The sequence below is a fragment of the Nannospalax galili genome, unplaced genomic scaffold (genome assembly GCF_000622305.1).
Source record: "Nannospalax galili isolate Female #2095 unplaced genomic scaffold, S.galili_v1.0 scaffold648, whole genome shotgun sequence".
Classification (NCBI taxonomy): Eukaryota; Metazoa; Chordata; class Mammalia; order Rodentia; family Spalacidae; genus Nannospalax; species Nannospalax galili.
Window position 1 is genome coordinate 5,288,657 of NW_008360311.1, and position 24,507 is coordinate 5,313,163.

Sequence of the window (24,507 nt, forward strand, 5' to 3'; positions counted from 1 at the left end):
TCTGGATTCAGTGGATGCCTGAAGAACTCAGCCTGCTCCATAGACATTCTGCCGTATCTGAGCTGGTCATTCCTGACCATGCCACCAAAGTGCAGGCAGGACTCTGGGGAGTATGTGTTTGCGTCACAGTAATGCGCTGTGTCGAAGTTCTAGCCCAGGTTAAACTTTTATTGGGTCTAGAGGATTTTTTTTTTCTTCAAATTCTGCTTAAACGTTGATGTTTTTGCTATTGAAAAATAGACCCTTGGGCTGGAGAGATGGCTCAGCAGTTAAGAGCACTGACTGCTCTTACAGAGGACCTGGGTTCAATTCCCACCACCCACATGGCTGCTAACAACCATCCTAACTGCAGTTCTAGAGGATCTGATGCCCTCTTCTGACCTCCACGGGCATTGCACGATATGGGCGTACTTAAATACATGCACCTAAAATAAGAGTAATAAACAAGATATTAAAAAAAAAAGAAAATAGACCCCTGAGAGTAGTAGATGAAATTTCTTTTAGACTAGAGCTGTAGGTGTCCAGGTCAAGTTTTACTTTTCATACTTAGCTTCTTATCTGAGGACTTTGGTGAGACAAGGACAGATTGGCTGAGGTCTGACATGAGAGGAGCGTCTTTGTAGAGCTTCCACACAAATGCCCTTGATGCTGTGACTTCTGCTGGATGAGCACTGTGCCACAGTATCTTTTGTTTCCAGTATGGTAGACAGTGGTACCAAAGGCACCATCACTGGGCTTGTGATGCCAGAGGGAGACTTGGAGTGAAGTAGGGAGAATGGGGGTTATGAAAGGTCACTCAGTATCTTGCCCTTTTTTTTCTGGGAGTTGAAATTCTCCAAGTGATGCCTTGTGAGAGTAAGGTGTGGGTCAGCAGTCAGCAACAGGGACATGTTGTGCGGATCATAAGAACGCTAGCTGAGGTGGGTTTACAGCACCAAATAGGGAGGAAGGGATTACTACTGTGCTATCTTGGAGGGCAGCACAGTGTTGGGACTTTGCCGTTGCTGTGCACAGCTGTTTCTGTGGAAGAAAGACATTTTCCTGTCACCAACTAGTCAGTTAAATTTTCCTGGATTAGCCAGGTGTGGTGGCACACGCCTTTAATCCCAGTACTCAGGAGGCAGAGGCAGGCGGATCTTGGTGAGATTGAGGCCAGGCTGGTCTACATAACGAATTCCAGGCCAACTGGGGCTGCAGGGAGACCCTGTCTCAAAAAGACCAGGAAAAAAAAAAGAAGAAGAAGAAATGCTAGATTGTGGTCAAGTCTACAACTGGTTGATTTTCAAGGGTGCAGAAGGACCTGTCTCTCTTCTGGAACTATGAGAGGAGCAGTCTTGTTAGCAGAACTGAGCTTGTAAAGTTTCTCTGGCTTGTTTACTGGGCTGCTCTCTTCCTTGCTGGGATGTGTGTGTGTGTGTGTGTGTGTGTGTGTGTGTGTGTGTGTATGTGTGTGTGTGTTCCCAGTGATATGATCGTCACTCAGACCACATCCTGTGAGTACAGATGGGAGGCCAATGCAGCTAAGAACAGGCTGTGTTTGTCCGACAGGACTCTCCCGGCAGGTCTTTCTACATCATTCTTTGAGCTTCTATTGATTATCCTAGAGTCCTGTGAATTACTCCCAAAATACCATCAGACATTTTCCCCAAAATTATTCAGCTAATTTTTCTTTGTAAAGAAATTGGAACCGATGTGTGCGCCCCCTTCCCCTACTCAGGAATGGGGATCGGTCCACTTCAGGAACTCACAGAGCTTCTTCACAGCTATTGAGTGTTCTTATCGTAGGCCTCTTCTCTTCAAATTTATTCTTTAATGCGTTCGATACTTTTGGTGCTCCGCCGTGCCTTTGCAGAGGTACTTGGTGTATGGTTAATACTAGACTGTCCTTTTCTTGCTAGTGAAACCCCAGACCTGTGACAAGAGAGTGGACAGGCGTCATTGTCGCGGTGGAACTGACGTGTACATGAGGCCAGTCCTCCAGCCACACACTGCTTTTCCCTCTCTATGGTACTCTGAGCAAAGAGAGAGTGATCACCCCTGTTCAGCCACACGTTAATATAGTGCTGATATAAGTGTGACGAATGAAAAGGAGAAAGACATGGTACTCTTTCAGTAAGCCGTGCCGTGCAAGGTAATTATTTCATGACAGTGTTAGATATAGTGCTTGTTTTATCATGAAGTAAAAGATGGTTTTAGGAGCCTTTTATTGGAAAGACAATTGTATCAAATTAGTACAAATTAGATTTTTGCCTTTACAAAGGTGAGCAAACCCATGAGCAGGTTTTAAATTGATGTGTTTGAGTCTACAAATGAACAAATTCGGTTTGAGGGTTAAAGAAGCTATTATTTTGTCCTTTATGCTGACAGCTTCATTAAGGATTGGCCTACAACAGGCATTAAAAAAATGTTTGGCTCCTTATGATCTTTGTGCAACTATATTGATGCAGCGCCATACCACTGTTCATTAAGAAGCGACTTTAAATGAGGTTGGAGCGTGTACATTTGGAGAGCTACAGATGTTAAATGCAGTTGTTTCTCTTTGTGTACAGCCGTATGGCTAATAATTTCCAAGTGGCTAAAGCTCTTGGTAGCGGGAGTGCTGGTGTGTTAAGAACGACACCATAAATAACTTTAGGAACTGAAGTGGAAGGTGCTTCTTTTATAGACTTTTGTTAACCAAACATTATCTCCCAACAGATGGAAAGCACTCAGCAGCCTGATGTTTTCAGGTCTAATTATATTATCACCAGCCCTGTATGGCTCAGTTGAAGAGGTGTATCCAGAGGCCAATTTATAATCATTTAGGCAACACCTGTTTGGGAGAAATTGACAGTCAAAGGGCACATTTAAAAAAAAAATCACATATGCTCTTGTGTTTATTACCTCAATGTGAACTCAGTCGACTTGCAAACAAACTTGATTGGAGAAGTCCGCATCAACACTCCCGCTCCTCCTCCGTGCACTGATCCATCTTTTCTGGCCTTTTATGGGATCTGCTTCATGCTTCATGGCTAAGTGAGGCTAGCTGGGAGAGATGGCCTCTGATTCGGGCAGGTGTGTTCTGCTGTGTCAGTCAGGGGGCTTCTGGGAGGAGGACAGTTATCCCCATGATTGTCCAGCACCCACACCTTTACCTGGCGGGATTTTTTCTAACTCACGTAGCTGTGTCTTAGCAAACATGATTGACTTTCTGGAGAGTGACCTAGAGTTGCAAGCTGATGTCAAAACAGATGAGCTGTCCAGAGCACAGATGTCTGCGGGTTCTGCAGCTGCGTGCTGCCCTCTCCACATGCACTCAAGACCGGTCAGTTTAACAGTCAATGCCCAAGTTCTGTGAGTGCATTTACATGCCGTGGAGGTTGAGGATTTGTGGTGAATATATTAATGTCTCTGAGGGCAAGTATGCAGAGGACAGGTGCCTGTTGTTTGAAAATCACCAAAGTCCAAACCTTTTTTTTTAAATAAATAATTTATTGAGAATTTCATACATGCATATAAGGTGTTTTGATCAAATCCATGCCCACTCCCTCCCTTCCAACTCCTCCCATATCTCCCCATGACTTTTTTCTGATAACTTCATGTATTCCTTCTTTGATTTATTTATATTTTTGGGGGCTTTGGGCTACTCCAACATTCCCCCCTCTGAAGAGGTAACCCTAAAATCTTTTAAGGATTAGATAAGTGCTCCCAAATACTGTGGATATTTTCTCAAAGTCAAAACCTTTGAACTGATGACCCTCTGTCACTTCCTGGAATTCTTTCCTTTTGATGATCTCTGTTGAAAGGCTTGTGCCTGGCACCCCGATTCCCCATGTCCTGATTTGCTCAGGACAGCCTGGCTCCTCTCTTAAGCCATTTATTGGCAGCTTCCCGTGAGTTCCTCGCTGCCGCGTCCTCGACGTGGGCCTGTCTCAGTGCGGCTCCTGTCGTGTGGATGGCAACTACTCTCAGCCCGTGGCTTTCTCTCACATCCGGATCTCTGTTTTCCTTCCTGTTCTGGCTGTGCTCATATCCACCCACAGCAATCCATGTACAACTTTCAGAATTCAGACGCAATTAGAGTGCTGTCCTGTGTGTGTGTGTAGGACAGCTTAGCAGTTACGGAGGAAGGATGGCAGAGCCAGGCTGCATGGACGCAGATTTCACCTTTTTCACTTGTTAGCTTGTGAGCAGGGTCAGTTAGCCTTTCATGTTTGCTTTCTCATCTGCAAATCTGAGAAAGGATACATGCTTTTTAGGGTGCAGAGAGCTGTCTGTGATTTAATTCTCTGAAGCCCAGCACTGCCTGTTACAAAGGAAACGACGTGCTCTTGTGCGTCAGGTTGTGTCTTGGAGAATGCTCAGATAAATATCTTCAGTCCTGCCTTGTTTCCTATGCTCTGTTCCCACCTTGCCGTTGACCCTCCAGATTCTTAGACTTGAATGCGCTATGTTTATGGATTTACTCTGTGGAATTAGGCTATAGGAGAAAAACCATTTCTTTTCTATTGGGTCACAGCAAATTATTGCCGATTTAGCAGCCTGAAACCACCAGATTTATCTTAAAGTTGTGTAAGTCAGAGGCATGATGCAGTCCTCACAAGGCTGAAACCTAGGCTCAGTGGCAATGCTGTGCTTGTTCCCTACTGTTGTTGACGAACTGGCTTCCCTGCTCACTCCAACGCGGACTGGGCTGGTCTCTGCCGCCACTGCCCACATGCTGGCTCTCAGAGGAGGGCTGCTCTCTGCTCCTAAAAGTGGCCTCCCCTCAGGCCTGCTCTGGGCTCCCAGGTGCCTCCTTTGGCACCTGCTTCTCTGCCAGCCAGCCACCCCCACACCCATCCTGTGGTGCTGCTCCTGCTCCTGTGCTCTGCAGCCTTTTGTTGGGAGTCAGTTCTCGCTCTCAGAGGGTCATGTGATCTGATGGAAGCCACCCAGGTAACTAGGGTAATCCTTGAGGTCTTCACTTAAAAATATCTTTTATTTGTTGTTTTTATTTTTATGTGTATGACTGTATTGCCTCCGAGTATGTATGATACCTGGAGAGGTCAGAAGAGGGCATTGGATCCCTGGGAACTGGAGTTAGGGATGGTTGTTAGCTGCCATATGGGTGCTGGGAACCAAGCCTGGGTCCTCTGTAAAAGCAGAGGACCACTGAGCCTTCTCTCCAGCCTGTAAGATCTTCATTTGAATCACATCTACAAAGTCCTTTCTACCATGAAGTCGTCTACTCCCAGATCCTAGAGCGAGTACCATGATCCCACCTGTAATCTGCCCATAAATAGCTTGGTGTCTGGTTGGGAGATGACAGATGAACAACTGAAACCCAACTGAAGCGTTTGAGATGCCACAGGGCAGTTGGTGCTGTGTGAATGGGAGGACAAAGCAAGGGTCTTCAGTGTTATGAGGGGGGATGTTGGGGCTGCACGTGGAGGGACATTCCAAAGAGAAGCTGCCACAATAGTGACAGTAGTCATGACCCGGGGTCTGTGTCTGTGAGAGCATCTCAGGTACCCTGCACATGGTGGACTGTTACCACCTTCCATCCTAGCATCACGTGCAGAGCTGCAACATGGGCGGTATGGAGTAGGAATGTTCAGAGGATGCTGGGCTGTTAAGAGGGTTGACGTTGAATATCCATGGCTAAGACACAGCACGCAGCGAATACGCACTTAAGGTGGGGAAGAGCAGGCAGGTTAGGAGATGTGCTTGGCAGCTGGAGTTGGCTTGATGTGCTCACTGGCTCTGAAGGTTGGGGGTTGGAGACTGGTTCAGGGAGCTTGGGTTTGAGACACTGTAGGAGGAACACGACCAGCATCCAGGGCACCTGTGTGGAGGTTAGACACTCAGAAGACGCTGAGGTCAACAGCGAAGCCCTCACTTGCTTTACTGCCCAAGTCGAAGATGGGATTTGCTGCTCTCCACAGCCTCCCACCTGGCCCCCACCTCCTCTCCTCACCGTCCTTTTATGCTTCCCAGCGGACGTGCGTGTCTCACCCTTCCCGCCTCAGTCCCTGCTTCTCTAGGGTGCTGGTAGCTGATTGACAGCTGGCTCTCCAGGGAAAGAGGCCCCGGTTAGTTGCCATGTTTGCCCATTTCTGTGGTATAAATTCTCCTGTGTGGCTAGTTGGAGGCTGTGCTTGTTTTCGGGCCAAGGGCAGGTTTGAACAGCAGCAGCAGACGCTCATGGGCCTGCAGAGCCTGAAGTACTTACTCACTGGCCTTTGTGAGAAAAATTTGGTGATCTTCGCTGTAGTTAGTGCAGAAAAAATAAAAACGAGTACGGCAGGCACTCTCCCCGGGTCCTCCTAGCACGTGGCCTTCAGGGGACCATGAGGTGAGAGTCTCGAGGTCTTTATGAGTTGGGCCTTTTCTCTCAGTGAGGTGAGAGTGGCACACCTAACTCATCCTTTAACAGGAAAGACTTGGCCACAGAGCATTGCCGAGGGACGCAGACGCCTTTGGTGTTGGCTGGGTGAGGGCGAGCTGGTTTCTGTTTGGGTCTGGGCATTTTGTGGGGCGGGAGGTGAGGGCGTGCCGGTTGTGGGTACAGGCTGAGGATAGAGCCATCAGGATTTGATGGTGGTGGAAAGAGGCGTTTGGGCCGGTCCAGAGAGGAGACGCACAGATGCCGAGGTGGTGCTAGCCTGCTGTTGCGATCATGTTCTAGTGGGCTGCTGAGTGAGAGATTTTAGGAAGAAAGTTGAGACTGTTGCAGTTTTTTCCTCTTTACTGTATATGTTCCATGAGAGAAAGTTTTTTAGAGGTACACCCCCTCCTTTCTTTTGAGATGGGTCTTCCTGTGTTTTTAAGGCCGGCCTGGAATTTGCTTACAGTCCAGGCTGGCCTTGAACTCCTCCTTCCTCAGACTTGGGACTGTATGACCACCCATGTGTATCACCATGCCTGCCTGGCTATTTCCTATACTTCTAAGAATTGCATTTTAAAAATGAATCTAGAAACATAATGTTTCTATAGTATTTTTAGAAAAGGAAATTGTAATATCAATTACAATTGGTTCTATGATTTGAGACTTTAAAAAACTCTATTCAAAAATTAAAATTTTGGGATGAGGCACCCCTCTGCCTTCCCCAGTCCCAAAGTTAAGTCTTAATGTTTTATTGTATTTTGATTAAATTATTGCTTGTACCTTTTACATAGGTTTTGCTTGTAATGGACACACGAACAGAACAGACATTCATTTTAAAAGTAAGTAGAATTCATATGTTTAGTGAATTTAAAAATCTCTTTTCAAAGTATGCTTTGTAAAAGAGTAATATTTTTGCACAGGTATTGGGTATTTTTATGTTTATAGTCAGCTTTTTGTTTCTGTCTTTATCACAACTGATAAACACGCTCTAGCGTCCATTTAAAAAGTTTGATGTTAAAGGATGTAGAGGAAAAGAATCTGAATCCACCGAAGAATTGAGAAGTGAATTGCACGTACCTTTTTTCCCCTCTTACAATTAGTGAAGATCGTGTCACTTTTGATTCTGATTATAGAGTTGAAATTTCCCACAGGTATTTGGGAAAATGCTAACGGCATCACTGGCCTAGTCTTTGGTCTAAATTCAATATATAATTTAATTTAAAATCGAATGAATAATTATATATTTTTGAAATTGTTTTTGGAATGGGTAATGATACTCTGTACGCAGAATCAGTTCCCTGGTTTAAGTGTCTCCACAGAGTCTGCCCTTTTCTTTGGGGCTGTCTTCTCTCACCATGCAGGCATGTCCGGAGGTCACATTGATGTGTGGAAATTAGCTTTTCTTTATGAACACACCAAGCCACCAGTTCTTAGAACCAGGGTATGACAAAAGAAAGCGCACAAATCCCCTTCTTTTGGAGAACACTGTCATAATCTTTACCATTTTGGCACAGAATTTTAAAGCTGCTGCCTTATTCTAGAAACATGTTTGGTGTCTTGAGAATTTGAATTGAACTCATACTGCCTCCTGCTTTAAAGAGGTACGTAAGTAAAATCAAACTTAAAAGGTCGCAGAGAAATGACTGTGTGTCATCCTGATGACTTAGTTTGAGAGCATCTCTAATAAAAACACTGACCCACGTAATTGATTTTAATGGCAGCTTTGTGGCATCTTCTGTTCTCTGGATTCGCGCCAGATGCCATCAGCGGAGCCTCCGGGGACCGAGGGGCACAGAGCAGCAGATGAGTGCCTTCTCTGACGCCCAGAGTAACTCGGATAGATTAGTGTGGTTGATAAACACAGAGCACAACAGGCTCCAAAGGCAACTGAGGGTACAACTGACCTTTCTGTTCTCTGTCAGGGTCTAAGGAAAAGCAGCGAGTACAGCAGGGACAGAAAGACCATCATCCCCCGCTGCGTGCCCAACATGGTGGGCCTGCACAAGTACATCGTCTCGGAGGAGTCAGTGTTCCTCGTGCTGCAGCATGCAGAAGGTGGGTGCTGTGGAGACGATGAGCGGGTGAGGTGTCTGCGGTGCTGTTTTCATAAGCCTTAGGCCTCTGCTCCACACCCTTGTGAGTTTTGAGGGAAAACGAAAACCCCGCTGGAGAGCGGATCTCACCTGCCTGGGGCAGCCCTTGGAATGCACTTTCCTGCACAGCTTCCTGACAGGTGGGAACCCTAATGCAAATGCATGCCGGGAGCTAGGGTTTATTTTAGGGATCTCATTTTGTTCCCTTGTCTCGACTAAAAAGACACATTTATGTTAGTCGACCGGAGTTAAAGCATCCCCCAAAGAATTAATTAATCGCCTCCTTTACGAGAAAGCAAGGGTGTTTGTCTGACATCTGACCCTACCTTGCTTTACTGATCTGAGCTTGGGGAGCCCAGCCATTGGTGGCGCACACCACTACAAAGCAGAGGCCCAGGCTCTGACTTCAGACTGAAATTCCAGCTCTGTGCAGAGGGAACAGGTGGCAACAGATACAGTGTTTTGATTTGGTTTTGCCCATTGACACTTAAATTTAGATAAATATTCTTTTATTTAGATGACTACAGCATGTAAATATAAATTCACTTTTAATACATACTGCCTTTCGGTGGCATCTTAACAGGTGTTCTTAAAATAGGGAAGAAAATGAGAATTATTTCCTATAGTTCATGAAGGCATTCTTCCTTTTACATTATTGAGAATAAAGGAATAGTATGGTTCACTAATAGGCATAACATCTGAATTTAATACATTCTCTCCGGAAAAGGAGTCATTGCCTTCTGGAATGAGGTCTCTTATGATAATGAATGCAAGATTTTTGATGGGGGCAATAAAGTACTAATACTGTTTATGATGAAGTATAGCACAAGGTAACTGCAGATGGAGGAAAGACCTCCATATGCAGTGTTTAGTAGGGAATTCAGAGGGCCTCCATGGTCTCCTAGGTATTAAGAGAGTTAATTGCGTGTGTGAATTGGATAACTAATTCACCTTTGTTCAGACATTATAGACAGCTTTTATCTGAGGATACCAGTGCATTACGGACATTATTGAATTAGAGGTCATGTCATCTGATAGCGAGATACAGCCACCTCTGGTGTGGAACAAAATAACTTGCGTAGTAATAATCCATAATAATTTAGAACAAGGTCAGTAGGATGAATGTAATTATGGTCAATATTCTATTACCCGGTGTGGGTTATTCATGTTGGAGATGATCTGCGGAGCTTTGCTCTAGCTCTCCTGCCTTCCTCCTCCTCTTTCTCCAAATCCTACTTGTTTTTCTTCTACTGTCTTCTTCCCTCAGCCACGCAGAGCTGAGATTTAATGATACTGCTTTAGTGCTGGGTCAGTCACATCACAGTGCTCTAGAGTCATGGGCGACGAGAGTCTCCCATTCTTTTACATGATCTCGACCAAGTCTCTCTTATTGACCACGTGTGACTTTGAGTGGAAGCATGACAGAAGACTGTCCTGGGTCACCTGACTTGGAAGGACTGTCTCCTCTGATGGCTTCTTTCAGAGTGTCTACTGTTTAAGACTTTAAGATGTCTTTATGAGACTGAGTGAATTAATGCAAATGGGAATTCTCAATTCATTTACTATCCAGCAGATTTATCGAGTATGTGCTGTGTACTAAGCTGTCTTTCATGTCAACAAGGCAGGACAAGAACTGGCCCTTTTGAAATTTAAATTCTTGTGGCATCAAGCAGACAAAACAAAATGTAATAAAATATTGGTTATTAGTAGGGACCCCCCCCTCCCCACTCTGGTCCTTCACACAGGGCCATCTAATAGTTAACAGCCAAGGGAACTGTGTTAGGCTCTGTGCTCAAGGAACCCTTTCTGAGATGGTGACATTTGGGAAGAGTTCTGGATGGCCAAAAAGCTGCCATTTGAATGTGAGGTCCGAGCACAGGGACCAGTATGACAACAAACATGGAATGTTTGATGGGTGAGAGAGGAGACTGTTTGGATGGGGTATAGCAGGTGAGGGCAGTGGTGGTCTTGGGGACCATGGGAGACTGTTCTGCAGGATAAAGGTTCCAGGCTTTACTTAAGTATCTTGGGGAGCCATGATTTATATAGAGTAGTGATAGGGTCTGTTTTCCATTTCAGAAAGGACACTTGTTAGCTAGATATGGTGGCACAATCCTATAATCCCAGAATTTGGGAGGTGGAGGTAAGAGGATCATGAGTTCAGTGACAGCCCAGCCTACCTGAGACCTGATCTCAAAAATCAAAAGTGCAAAGGTCATGGGGGTGTTTGGGGGTTGGGGGAATGGCTTGTAGAGGGCCAGGAACAGAGCAGTGAGAGTTTAATGTCGGAGCCTAGCAGGGCTTCTGGGGTCCTGTTGGGAGCATACTGAGACAGGAGAGGAGAATCTGGTACTTCTCAGACTTGGATTGAGCAGTGGCGTGAACTGGTCCATAGCTGTGTGTTGTCCCTGTCCTGTCCTTTTCATGGCATCTCAGTGGAGGAGGAGGTTGTGAGTTTGTAAGTAGATAACATAGGGGAAGGAGAAAACCGACTCCTGCAAGTTGTTCTCTGACCTCCACATGAGTGCTGTAGTACCTCCCAACCCCCCCTTTCAAAAATACATTAAAAAAGTCACTTTGATCTGAGTAAATCATTACACTTAGCAGTGGTTTTCCCCATAACAGACACTTAGTATTTGTGACTTAGGGGTAGCTTCCTAGAGCTCATAGAGCTCTTATGATTTATGCAGGTCTCTTAGACTCTGCTTCTGATTTTAGTTGATTCAGTAAGAAGTTTCTTGAGTGTTTTCTGGTCGTAGACATTGTTTGAACATGGCAGTGAACAAACAGAAAAGCTCGCCTGCATCGAGTCATGTTGGCAAACACAGAAGTGAAGGTGTGCAGATGGGGAAATATGGTTTGGAAAATGCCAAACGGAGGGTGGGAAAGTTATTCTAATGGGGGGGGCACCTTATTGAGAAAGGGGCATTTGATGGGAGAGAAGGAACAGTGTGCCGTGGGGGAAAGAATGCTGTGGCAAGAGGCAAAGCCCAGAGTCAGGAGTTGCTTGGTGGGTCAGCATAGCCAGTGAGAGGGACTCAATGTGGAAGGGTGGGGGGTGTGAGCAGAGAGAGGCAGGGAAGCTGGAAGGCAGTCTGGGCCTGTGCTGACCCACAGGCCACTGTGGATTGTTTATAAGAACAGCCAAATGAGATAAGGAATCTTTGGGGGTCACCGAGCAGAGTGATGGCGGCACAGGGGCCATTCTGACTGCTTTGTGGGAAGTAGACGCTTAAAGGACAAAGGCAAAAAAAAAAAATAAATAAATAAATAAAAAATACAGGGATTCCTCTGCTTGGCGTTTTGTAGCAATCTGGGCAAAAATGACGGTGCTTGGGCAAGGTGCTTGCATGCGTTCCCGTTCTGTTACGACAGCAGGTGCTTTAGCTGGGGTCTCATAAGGAAAGTTTGCTTTTTGTTTGTTTGCTTGGTTGTTTTTTGAGACAGAGTCTCCCTGTAGCCCCGTCTGACTTGGAACTCACTATACAGATCAGGCCGGCCTTGATCTCACAGAGATCCACCCACCTTTGTCTCTGGAGTGCTGGGATAAAAGGTGTGGCCATCACGCCTGGATTTTTTTTTTTTTTATAATTTTTAATAACTACATGATTAGAAGAAGCATTTCATTACAGCTTTAACATATTCAGTAACACACTCCAGAGCAAGAGTACATCTCTTTCACAAGTGGCTGTAAGTTTCTAGGTTCATAGTTGAATTAATACAGTTATATAAAATTGAACTCAGTATAAGCCCTATAAGACATAAAATTGAATGAATTTTTTTTTTTTCAAATTTTGCATGGTCAATTTTTTTTTTTTACAATTAAAGTTACAGTTTTAACAATATGCAAAATATTACAGTAATTCAGATTTTTTGGCATAACGATTACAGATTTGATAAATACATTTTATATCTCATAATAGCGATGAGGATTATACAAAAGCTATTAAAACAATTATGAGAATAAATTCTATTGTCACTTAAGTATCTAAAGCTATTTTCCTTTGCGTTCTTCCAGAATGATTTGTTCTTATTCTTTACCTTAATTTGAGGGACTTCAAGAAGATACTTCTTTTTTTTTTTTTTTTCATACAGAAGAATTCCTTCCAAAGCAATTGACATTGAGACGTTTTCACATGCATTTCTAATCTCTATATACATGACTATCACTGGTCACAGTCGCCCACCTTCTGAGCTCCTCGGCATCTGAGCATGAATACAAACTCATCAGATAGACAGCCTTCCTCTCCCACTAGAGGCTCCGTACTCTGCCATCCCTGTCACTGTCCACTGTGTTATCAGCACCCTCATCCATTCCCCCCTGTCTGCCCTTCTGGTAAATCTAGTCAGCCAGAGGTCCCTGTTCCAGGAGGGTCAGCTGTTCCTCATCTATGGCAATCCATTGTCAGTATTCCTTTGGATAGAATTGGGGTCTGCTGTTCATTTTTCCAGTAGTATGTTGGGTTACTGTCTGGAAGAGCCTTTATCTATCCTGGCCAACAACTCGACTGAAGGTGTTGCCTGTCTGGCTTTGCTGTTTGTCAAGTAACTTTTAGTTATATATATGTGTGCTCTTATGAAATTATATTGGCCCCTTTACTCTTTGGTTATACTTCCCTTTTGGGTGTTTAAGGACATACAATTGGACCAGATAAACTGATTTGTTTTTACTCTTGAGGTCGTTAGAGGATCTGTTCCTCAGGGGTCCCATGGGGTTGGGAGGAGCCCCTGGCTCCTTTCTTTTACCAGTTCCATCTATGTGAAGATCAGTCAAAGGTCCTGCTCGACCATTGTTGGCTTCTCTTGGAAGCATGGAGGAAATGATTCCTCCGTGTTGACCCTCCTCTTTATAGACTGGATACTGGTTCAAGTCCATCTGGTGGGGTCTCCTTGGCTTCCTTGATCAAGAGGTCAGATGACCCACCACCATTACCGGACATTTTGCCCAGGGAAGCAGAGAGAGGCGAGGGCGGGGCCAGGACCAGAAGCTGTGCTCCTGGAGCCCAAGAAAGGGACTGAGTTGCTCTGGGTGAGAAGGATTAGGAAGCAGTATTGGTTCCCCAGGTGTCTGGGGCCCCAAGACTAGGAATGGCGCAGGGCCCAAACTAGGAGTACAGAACGGCGAGCTGGGGGGGATGGAAGGGTGAATGTGGCTTAGGGAGTCCCGGCGCGGAGCCACGCCTGGATTTTTAAAAAGTATGTTTATTTAGCTGATAGTTCTGGAGGTTCAAAGCCGTGGCACCAGCATCTGTGTGGTCCTGTGAGGACCTTATGGCAAAAGGCAGCACAGCAGTGGGTGCATGACGAAAGGAAGGGCAATAGGGCCAGACAGCAATGCCAGAGCAAGCCCAGGGTCCTGTGAGAACTACATTAATCTCTTCCAAGGGAAAGCCTCAAGGAGATGCTTATTAAATACTATGGCAGGAGAGGGATGTAAGGGAAAGAGTTCAGGAGGCTGAGGTGTAGCTCATTGGTGGATCAGTTGCCTAGTATGCATAAGGTCCTGTGCTCAAAAAATGATATTAGAAGACAGATTAAAATGTTTATTGTTCTTTTTAATGGACCTCTTATTTGAACTCTATTTGGGGGAGAAAGATAGGGAGAGATGTTGAAGTTACTGAGATGAGAGATGATGTAATGTTTGTAGAATGTATCCTGGCAACTAGTGAGATGCTCACTATTTGGAAGGTACAGAGTTGAAGTCTGAGCTAGTTAGAGAAGAGACCAGGTTGGAGAGCCCTGGGTTCTGAATACACCAAGCAGAGCAGGGCATGAAAGAACTTTCCCCCAAATTACTGTGTCACTAAAGATTCTCTTTTTATTAGCTAATTTAAAAAAATTAAGTTACTTTTTAGCAAATAAATTCAGCTGCACAGAAGTCAGTAAGCCCCTTCTTTCTGTTCATGTTCGTGTTCATTCTGTGCTCCAGACTAGGGCTGCTTGTCTCTTTTTGGAGGCAGTCTCACTGCGTGACCCAGGCTGTCTTTGAACTCTTGATCCTCCTGCCTGAGCCTCTGTAGTGCTGGAATGATGGGCCCCACATCTGTGCCCACTCATTTTGTCTTGTATCTGAATGTAAACAGGCCTTCCTTGTTGGCTGGCCTGCTTGCTGTCATTTTAGCAGTGTACCTCCGACACCCTTCCTCATGAACGTGTCACCAGGTATGGTGGCACATACCTGTAGCTCCAGCAGGCAAATGGGTCTCTGTGAGTTTAAGGCTAGCCTGGTCTTCATAGTAAATTCTAGATCAGCCAGGGCTACATAGTAAGACCCTAGCTCACAAAACAGGTGGGGCAGTGTTTGCTGGGTGTGGTGGTACAGGTAATTCCAGCATTTAGGAGGTTGAGGCAGGAGAATTGTTGCAAGTTCAAGGCCGGCTTGACCTACATGGTAAACATCAGACCAGCCAGGGCTACCTAGGGAAGCCCCATTTATAGACCAGGCTGTGGGAGTGCTGGTGCTGCTTTACCATTACTGATTCTATGACCTCAGGCAAGCTGCTTAACCTTTCTGTGCCCTAGTTTCCTCATTGTAAAATAGAGATGGTGCTGTCTACCCAGTAGGACCGCTGTGCAGGTTAAACAGCTGGCATATCTGAGGCACTTGAGTAGCGTTGGGTCCGCATCGCGTATCCTCAGGTGCTGTGCCTCTCATCTTAGTAAGCACAGATTTAGCTCCTCAGCACCCGGCATTAAACTGTTCCCAGTAGGTATACATATATATCTTTGAGCATTCTTATTTTGTTTTTAGGATTATTTGTAGGACAGCTGTCTTGAAATGGGAAATTCTGGATCAAAAGATGACATTTTAACCATCGCTATAGTAATGTATATATTAAATTCAAGTCCTAATTCTGGTCAGGCAAATTAACACATTTACTGTGCAGTCTTATAGAAAACCAATAAATTAAAATCTGATGAGACAAAGAGAGAGGCTTAAGTAAACGTTAGGACTTACTGTTTTATAGCTGAAGATGGTTCAATAGCTGTAATTTTATTTTATATGCTTCAAAGGAGCCTAGAAAAATATCAGTTATATGCTCAAAGGTTTGATGTTATCAATATTTTATGTATTTTCTACTTACATTTGAGATTTAGTAATAACACATTTTAGGTTAATATTGTTATTGTCATAATAATGTTAATTGTTGTGTAAGTTTGTGTTTTAGGCTTGATCTTAATTCTGCAGAGATCAAGACCCACTCAGCTTTTGTGAGAACAATGTATTCTTGTAGGTTTTATGGTTATCATGATTTAATAATTGAGGAGAGGATGTGATAGGACCAAAACTTTGTGCTCTATATTAAGTATGAAGTTTAACTCAGCACCCAGGAGGGAATGGGGAGGAGCTCAAACAATTTTCTTTTCTTTCTTGACAATCCAGTCTTTATAATTCATGTTAGGGGACTTGTGTGAGCTGGGAACAGGTTCCATAAGGAAAATGCCAACAGTCACATTTAAAATTTTTATCAAATAATGAAAACAATGGAGATTAAATAGAATGCCATAACTGTTTAATAAATGGCTAATTGCTATTCTGGTACAGGCACCTTGCTGAAGGTGGCACTGTTACACATTGCTTACAGGGTGGGTTCTGATAGAGCAGCTTAGGGACTTCCTAGTTGGGTGCTGTGGTGCACATCAGTAATCCCAGAGACCCTGCCCCCAGATGGAGGCAGGAGGATCAGACGTTCAAAGTCATCTCAGCTACATAGTTTGAGACCAGCCTGGGCTACGTGACCCCATCTCAAAAAGTCCCTCCCACCCAAAATGTCCTCCTTCTTGACTGGGTCACCTCTGGCATTCTGTCCTGAGGGACATATTCAGGAATGGTAAAGTGTTTACTATTTCAGTTCTCACAGTCGAAGACTGGAGACGACATGTCTCCAACAGTGCAGGAGCACTTAGCTGATCACGGTGACTACTGTGTGGCTGTGCTGTACCGTCCTGGAAGCTTATTTTCTCAAGAAAGTGTTCTGATACCGTGTTAATTGTGAGCGAAAGCTTGGCAATGTCCTGATTCGGTGGTGAGATGGTGCATCGCCTTGGGGTTTTCTCCCCTCTGTTTTCTTCTTCTTTTTGGCATCTGCTAAGACTGTTATAGTAAAACCAAATATTAGTTAGAAAATAGAAGAAAGCATGGCCCCTCCCAGTAACCCAGTTAGGACTTATGGACATTTGCACTGAAAGATTATGGAAAAAAAGTGATGAGGATGTCATCTCTTATGTCTCATTTTTAGAGATGTTCATTAAATAGCTGGTTTACATGCTAGCTAGAATCCTTTACCTGTAGTTATGGAGACCATGCAGGCTGGGAAAGGAGATACTACAAGCATAAAAGGATTAATGCGGGGTCAAGGCTGTGAGTGTCCTAAGGGCTGGGGACTGATTGGGGCTTGAGAGGAGACAGGAGTTACCCCTACCGAAGGGGTGCAGACAAGTTGGCACAAGAATGAATTCTGGAGGAGCCTCAAGGATGGGTAGGGCTTTGACAGGCAGATGCTGGGGAAGCAGATAGAAGAGGTGTAGCAGGAGGAAGAGCTGTGCCGGGGTTCCTGTGGACATACTTGGTTTGGATGAATTACATCATGAGATCCGTGAGAAGACTCAGACACAAACCCATACCATGTGACTGAGAAGTTCTGATGTCTTGGATGGAGAAATAGTGTGGAGGGACGTGTGCCAGAAAGGATGGTCTGTTGGCACTGTTAGTGTGGTCCAGCAGGACAGCAGGAGAGGTGGCGTTGCACAGGAGGACCGCAAACAGGCTGCCGGATGTAGGAAAGGCAACGGGGAGAAATCGTCCACGTCCGGTCCAGGGCTCTTGTTCTAGAGTGATGTGAAAGTCAGAAGAAGTGGTGTAGGGACCAAAAGGCAGACTGAGGTTTAGACTGCAGTTGCTCTTCCAGGGGGACATGGCTGAGTGTGGAAGTATTTAGACACGTTCACTGAAAGATTTTGAAGGAAGCTTTCTAAGACCTCATAGGCCCTTTCAGTCACTGGAAGTTTCCACATGTGGAGACTGTCTGCTCTGTCATGCTGCCTGCTTGTGTCCTGGATGCTGTAGAGAGACAGTGTAAGACGTCTCAGCCCTTGCCTCAAAGGAATCTCCGCCAAGCGCTGAAACCGAGTGCAGCTTCATTGGGATTGCGTAGGAATCGCAGCCTAAGGGGCAGCGTCACCCGTAGCAGTAACATACACGTTTGCGCTAGGAAGAATGTGGTTGCTGCTGCCAAAAGACCACGGACATCAGTGCGTGACTCCTTTTGTGAAGCTCTGAGCATGTGCCTAAGAGGACAGAGGGAGCCACTGTCACCAAAGTGGGAGGGGCTTCATGCATCAGTGGCAGAGAGGGAGTGAGGCCCTAGGACTGACGCTGACCGACAGCTACTCTCGACTGAATCTCTTCTTGTTGGGTGCTTCACGCTTTTACTAGGTTCTCGCGGTGAAATGTGAGGTGAAAGGAAGCTGCTGCCGCTGCTTTTTGTATTTGTTGTTGTTTCTTTTGAGACAGGCTCTCCTGTAGCCCCAACAGGCCTGGAACTCATAGTGTAGACCAGGCTTGCCTGACTCTTTCACAGAGCTCCGCTGTCTTTGATCCCTCAGTGCTGGGATCAAAAGTGTGCACCATGTCTGGTGGGAGAAGCTTCTTGAATGTTTTGATGGCTTTATAGTCACAACTGACTGCAGGTGTGTGCGTGTGTGTGTGCGTGTGTGTGTGTGTGTACCTGTGTGTATGTGCCCACATGCTCATGGCATGCATGTGGAAGTCAGAGAGCAACTTGCAGGAGTTGGTTTCTCCTTCTGCCATGGGGGATGCCCCTGGGATTGAACTGAGGGCGTCAGGCTTGGTGGCAAGCACCCTTACCTGCCGAGCCCTCTCAGCGGCCCTTCATTCATTCTTCATTTCCCACTTTTGGAGGCTGTTTCTGTCTTTGCACCGAATACATCTACAGTTCCTCTTCTTAAGGCTTGAGAGTCAATTTTAATATTATTTTTAGTCATTTACTCTTTCTAATCCCTTGTGGGTTTCATGATTAATTTTCTGATTTATTTTTATTTTATAAGTGTTTTGCCTTCATGTGTCTAAGTGCACCATGTTCGTGCAGTGGCCTCAGAGGACAGAAAGAGGACATTGGGTTTTCTGGAACTGGAGTTAGAGACAGTTGTTAGCTACTATGTGGGTTTTGGGGCTAGAACCTGGGCCCTCTGAAAGAGCAGCCAGTGCTCTTAACCACTGAACCTCTTTCCAGCCCCCATTTTTTTCTTATAAAGACTAATTAGAACAACCCCTCTAATTCTGAGTTTTAAATGGATAAAATAAGAAAGCAGTGGGAAAGGAACTCATCAGTGCTGTGTGGGCACCGTGTGCGTCGTTTCGTGTTTGTTTGATTTCTGATTTTAGTTTTATGACTTTATTTAGTGTGCTCTGGATTTAGAGGTATATATCAACCTAGAGAGTCAGAATCTCAGTGGTTTACTCGTTAGCAGCTGCTTTTAACCTTCTTGAATAGTTTTACTAGTTCTTATAAAGAATATGACATGCGTCAGGGTTATGAAATGGGAAAATATCATTAACATAGCACTTAGGACAGTGTAATTACATGTGTTATGCCACGTTTCCCTCCAGTTCTGTACTGGGCTTTTCAGATGAAGAGATACTGTTGATTTCCCCTGCATTATAGTATACAGTGTTAAGTACACAGAATTTCTGACTGACCAGTTATTATTTAAGTGGATCAGAACATGATTAGATGTTTTTAAGACTAAATAACATTTGCCTTGAAGATTTTAGCTATGCATGTGCTACAACTAATATCCTTCATAGGAAGGAATAGATTGCCATTTAAAAAATAGTTAAAAGTGGGCTGGAGAAATGGGTCAGTGGTTAAGAGCACTGGCTGTTCTTTCAGAGGGCCTGGATTTGGTTCCCAGAACCCACATGGAGGCCAGCAAACATCTATAACTCCAGTTCCAAGAGACCCAAAGCCCTCTTTTGGCTTCCAGGCATTGCACATACATGATGCACTTACATACATGCAGGCAAAACACTCATATACATAAGATAAAAATTTAATAAAATAATTGGAATCAGGAGAAATATTTGGAATCATTCTCATCTGTCAGCAGTAACAAAATTTAGGGAACAACTTTACATTTCATTCCATATATGTGTTTCACACCACATTTGATACTTGATATTAATGAATTTTATTGACTTGTTTTTGGTTAATTTATTGTAATATTTTATATTTTTAGTGGCTGTTGTAACTACTAATTTCGAGATCTTACTTTTTGTTCTTATATTTGTTCACAGGTGGCAAACTCTGGTCATATATCAGTAAATTTCTAAACAGAAGTTCCCAAGAAAGCTTTGACATCAAGGAAACAAAAAAACCCACACCTAGTAAAGTTTACCTGCAGCAGCCAACTGGTAGTCCTCAGGACAGCAGCAGCTTTGAGTCCAGAGGAAGTGACGTGGGAAGCATGCTCAGAGTCCTGCCTCTGAAGACCAGTCTCACCCCAAGTTCTCAAGAGGAAGACGATGGCCTGGACAGCTCTCCCAGGTGGCCCGATTCTGGCTCTAGTTCTGAAGAGGAGTGCACTACCAGTTACCTAACCTTGTGCAATGAGTATGGGCAGGACAAGATCGACCCGGGCTCTCTGAATGAGGAGTCTTTCATGAAGCCGGAAGGGAGTGATGGCAGTACTCCGAGTTTCCCAGCACCCCTTGCTGCAGATGGTGCCAGCCCTAGCACACAGCTGAAGGTCTTCCCTGGAGACAAGGACCTAGAAGCAGTTTGTTCTCCACAGACGTCCGATTCCCTCACACGGTCAAAAAACAGCCCTATGGAGTTCTTTAGGATAGACAGTAAGGACAGCACAAGTGATCTCCTGGGACTTGATTTTGGAGAAAAACTGCACAGTCTAAAATCAGAACCTTTGAAACCATTCTTCACCCTCGTGGATGGAGACAGTCCTGGCCAGCACTTTAGTACCAATGAAAGCAAGATAGAAACCAAAGCTCAGGACACCATCAGTGGGGGCTCCGATGACTCTGTCCCCGTCATTTCATTCAGAGATGCTGCTTTGGAGGATGTTAGTGGTGTTGATGAAGGAAGGCCAGATCTTCTTGTAAATCTACCTGGTGAACCAGAGCCAACCGAAGAGGCATTAGCAAGAGGACCTGCTAAGTTTGCACAGACCAGTGCAGGCAGAATGGAAAGTAAACTGTTGGGAGCCCCGGATGTGCTGTGCCTGCGGCCGAGTCCCGAACAGTGCCAGGCCCCAAAGGAAGAAGGTGGGGAGCTGAGCGATCCCACTCAGTTCCCACCCTGTGGTGTAACCCCAAAGCACAGTATGCAGGTGGATCTTGGGGTATTATTCACAGCGGCTATTGACCATGGTAGCCCGGGAGACCCATCTTTGTTACCCAGCTCACATCCTGAGTTTGAAGGACCTGGACAGGTGGAGGCAGCAGTAACTGCGCACGACACAGGAGGAAGCTTGTTCCAGATTGCCAGTCCACCGTCAGGTGCTAATGAACACAGAGCAAACACAGACGCTTGCAAAACGGAAGAAGTGCTGCTGTTCACAGACCAGGCGGGTGATTTGTCTAAAGAGGAATCAACCTCTTTATTCCAGAGGGACACGGAGACTGAGGAGCAAAGTGGGTCAGCTCTAGGAGACAAGGAGATCCATCAGATTTTCGAGGACCTTGATAAAAAACTAGCACTGAGCTCCAGGTTTTTCATCCCGGAGGGCTGTATCCAAAGATGGGCGGCTGAGATGGTGGTAGCCCTCGATGCCTTACATAGAGAGGGGATTGTGTGCCGCGATTTGAACCCAAACAACATCTTATTGAATGATAGAGGTCAGGAACTTTTGCAAATGCATTTCTTTTTATTCGCTGTTGCTTCCAATTAACTGAGTAGGCGTTTTATCTTGTAATTAGTATCTTCATTTCCTGTCTAGAGCTTCATTATCAGTGCAGCAAATTCACCCCCAGTAATAGCTTCTAGTACTTAATGATGCCATTATTCTTAATGATACTGTTTTTAGCCACAAAAGGAGTAATTACAGTTCACTTCTGCAGAAAATGGAAGAGAAAAATGTTTTGATTTCTCCTGTCGTTTTGTTTTTAGGACACATTCAGCTAACGTATTTTAGCAGGTGGAGTGAGGTTGAAGATTCCTGTGACAGCGATGCCGTAGCAAGAATGTACTGTGCCCCAGGTTAGAGCCATCTCCTCAAGCGCTTCACTTGCAAAGGTGGCTGGGCAGCTCTCGTTTCTCCTCGAGTTGTGGTTTTCATTTCCAGTTCACGTATGTGTTGGATCTGGTTATCCTTTCAACACTTCAAAGAAGAAAAGTAGACGATGCGATACGTAGATACATGTTTGTATGTGTGTGTGTATGCGTGCACACTTACCATTCTTGTTAAAGGCATTTATGTGCCTCTGAAAACACAGTGCATTCTCTACAGTGTCTTAATCTTAGCCTTTGTGTCTTGAGCCTCTTTATGTGGGTGATGTGGTATAGATGGGCAAGCCTCTTTAGGTCAAGATGTGAGCCAGGTAGCCGACTAAAGGGTGAACCTCCCAAGTCTAAAAGTGGATAAAAGTTGTTATCTTAATACAGTGTGATTTCAGGGATGAGCTGTCCGTGCGGTTTAGAGTACATTTTTAAGAGGTCCTTTCTGTATTTGGGAGCATTTTGTAAGCATGTTTCTTCTGCTTTAAAATAGCCTATTTGTCCAAATACTTGACACCAGTTTCTCTTGCCCTTACTGTTATGGTCTTTATTTTTAAAGATTACAGATTTATTTCTGTAGGCATTAGGCCTTTTTTGGCAGTTGTAGCCTACACATATGGATTGGCTTCCAGTCACTTTCTGTTATCAATGCAGGTGAGGCTCCGGTTACATCAAAGCTTGGTCACCTTCCTGTAGTGCTGGTCTCTCGGGATGAGCAGAGTTGGCTCACCTGTTGCCCCTCTGGCCCACAGCGGTGTTGGGCTGCTGGAACAGATAGGCTGTGCTTGGTTGCAGTGTGGAATGTTGACCGGCTCACTGCTCAGCACTCACCGCTCACAGCTCAATGTTCACTGCTCACCGTGATGTTATTGCTAACTCTATTTAGCTCAGCCTCACAGGCAATGGGAGTAACTAGGAGTGGAAGGCTTTCTTACCCTTGGTTGTAAGCTTCACCGTTCAGCATTGCTTCTGTATTGAGGAAAGGCAAAGGCTTCCAACCTACAAAGCCTAAGTCCCCAACTTTCCCCAGACAGCTGTTTGTTGGGCTGGTACTCTTACTCTCCCCGGCTCAGCGCTGTCTGACTGCGTTTCTTCCTAGAACAACAGCACATACACATTTTTTCATTTTCTTAAGGGGATCACGTGATTCTGTCATATGGTTAATGGAGTAACAAAAAATTGTCCATAGCGAAATCACCTGATCTTGCATTTACAGACCTCACTTTCTAATTTGGTAAGAAATGTCACTTTAGGTACTGAAGAATCTAAGTACGTCTATTAATGTTAATGAGTTTGGAGGTCTTAGAGCCCACGTTGAGTTGGAGAGTTTGCTTTTTGCCCGTTCCATCCTGAAATGGAGTCAGTTGTAAAGCATGGGGCTGAGTGCCAGTGGCCTGTGCCTGTGCCTGTTCCTTAGTTTCCTCTTTTATTAGGACTTTTATCCAGAAAACCAGCGATAATGGAAATATGGGAAATGGCATTGCCCATGTATTGTTTTTTTAGTCTGAAGATCCATAGCAGCTTAGCCTCTGAGTACTTTGATACAGTAGGAAAAAAAATGTACATTCATTAGGGGACGCATACTTTCAGTTTTACCTACTGAAATATGGAATTTCATCCATACCAGTTTCCAAGGCTCAATTTTATTTCCCCCAGGAATACGAGTTCTCGAAACGTACCAGAAGGTGGCAGTGCACCATTAATGGATCTTTTTTAGCTGTCCTCCTCTAGGTTGTCCTTCACTAGTGTTTGGGAGAAAAAAAGTCCAACCAAACTATAGTGTAAAGAGGGGCTTTGTTGTGATTATTTGCATAAAAGAATCGTACCTTCAAGCCGTTCCGTTGCTCAGTGTGCTGGCATCATGGCATGCATTGACCAGAACGCAAAGCTTCTCGGTGCTTGGGTATGTCAACATCAGCAGCAAGGAGAAAGAAGGCCAGGAACGGACTAAATAGAAAAGTCATCTCATGTTCTAATGAATAGGACTGCAGAGCAGACCTGGAGAGTTAAAGAGCTCAGAACAGTCCTCGGCTCCCCACTCCCCTTGAATACGAAGGGTACGGGCAGAAGGTTGTGAAGAATTGCTTTTCCTAGCTAGTCTTCCTTCTCAGCGGGTGCGGGCAGGGGTGATATGCTGATATCTCAGTATTTGGAGAGCAAAAGTCACGGAGTACTAGGCCCTCAGAGGCTTTTGACCTGCCCCTCCCCCATGCCTATCCTCTCCTACTTTCTGGCTCTGACCTGAGTGTTCCCAAGGAGGTTAGCAGCTGGGTTTGGCCAGAAAGTGAAGTTGTCAAAGATAATGGTGAGAAGGTTTTACCTCTGTTTACACAGCATGCAGCCTTTCCCTGCCACCCCTCCTGGGAACTCTTATCACATATTTGTCCAAAAAACATTACCCACCTGCCCTGTACTTTCTACTACCAGCACTGCATCCTTTTATCTCGTGGATGGTGTGCCTTGATATTTTGAGAAAAATTTCCAGTAACAGATTCGATTTACATGGACAGAAACTTGAGCAAATGCCAGACTAGCAGGGGGGCCTTTATTCTGCTCTATAAATAAGTGTACACCAGAGCACACACAGAAACCTGGGAATCAACATGTGTTGGTCTAATTGAGGGAAAAGCAAGATAGATAAATTTTGAAATGCAAATGATCACCTTCTGTTATTTAAGAAGCGTTTCTGCCAACTTTGTGATCTTAGATTTTAAAGAGAGGCAGCCCTCTCAGCCTTCACACTCCCAAGGAAGTCTCAGATCCCCAAGTTTCTGCAGTAAAGCTAAGAACTTTTTAAAATTTTTTTTTTTTT

The 24,507-nt window shown here is 44.9% G+C and overlaps 1 protein-coding gene across 5 annotated transcripts in view; it reads left to right on the plus strand.

Annotated features, from left to right (window-relative positions):
* The window catches only part of Rps6kc1 (ribosomal protein S6 kinase C1), a 250,085-nt gene that overhangs the window by 141,421 nt on the left and 84,157 nt on the right, over positions 1 to 24,507 (plus strand). For 4 of the 5 annotated variants that reach the window (XM_029559456.1, XM_008824853.3, XM_008824854.3 and 1 more), the window contains 4 exons: positions 7,141 to 7,188; positions 8,272 to 8,404; positions 19,760 to 21,316; positions 21,588 to 21,677. In XM_029559456.1, coding sequence (XP_029415316.1) covers positions 7,141 to 7,188; positions 8,272 to 8,404; positions 19,760 to 21,316; positions 21,588 to 21,677 — 1,828 coding nt within the window. The remainder of the gene's footprint in view (positions 1 to 7,140; positions 7,189 to 8,271; positions 8,405 to 19,759; positions 21,317 to 21,587; positions 21,678 to 24,507) is intronic. The other variant, XM_029559457.1, reaches the window with a different exon arrangement.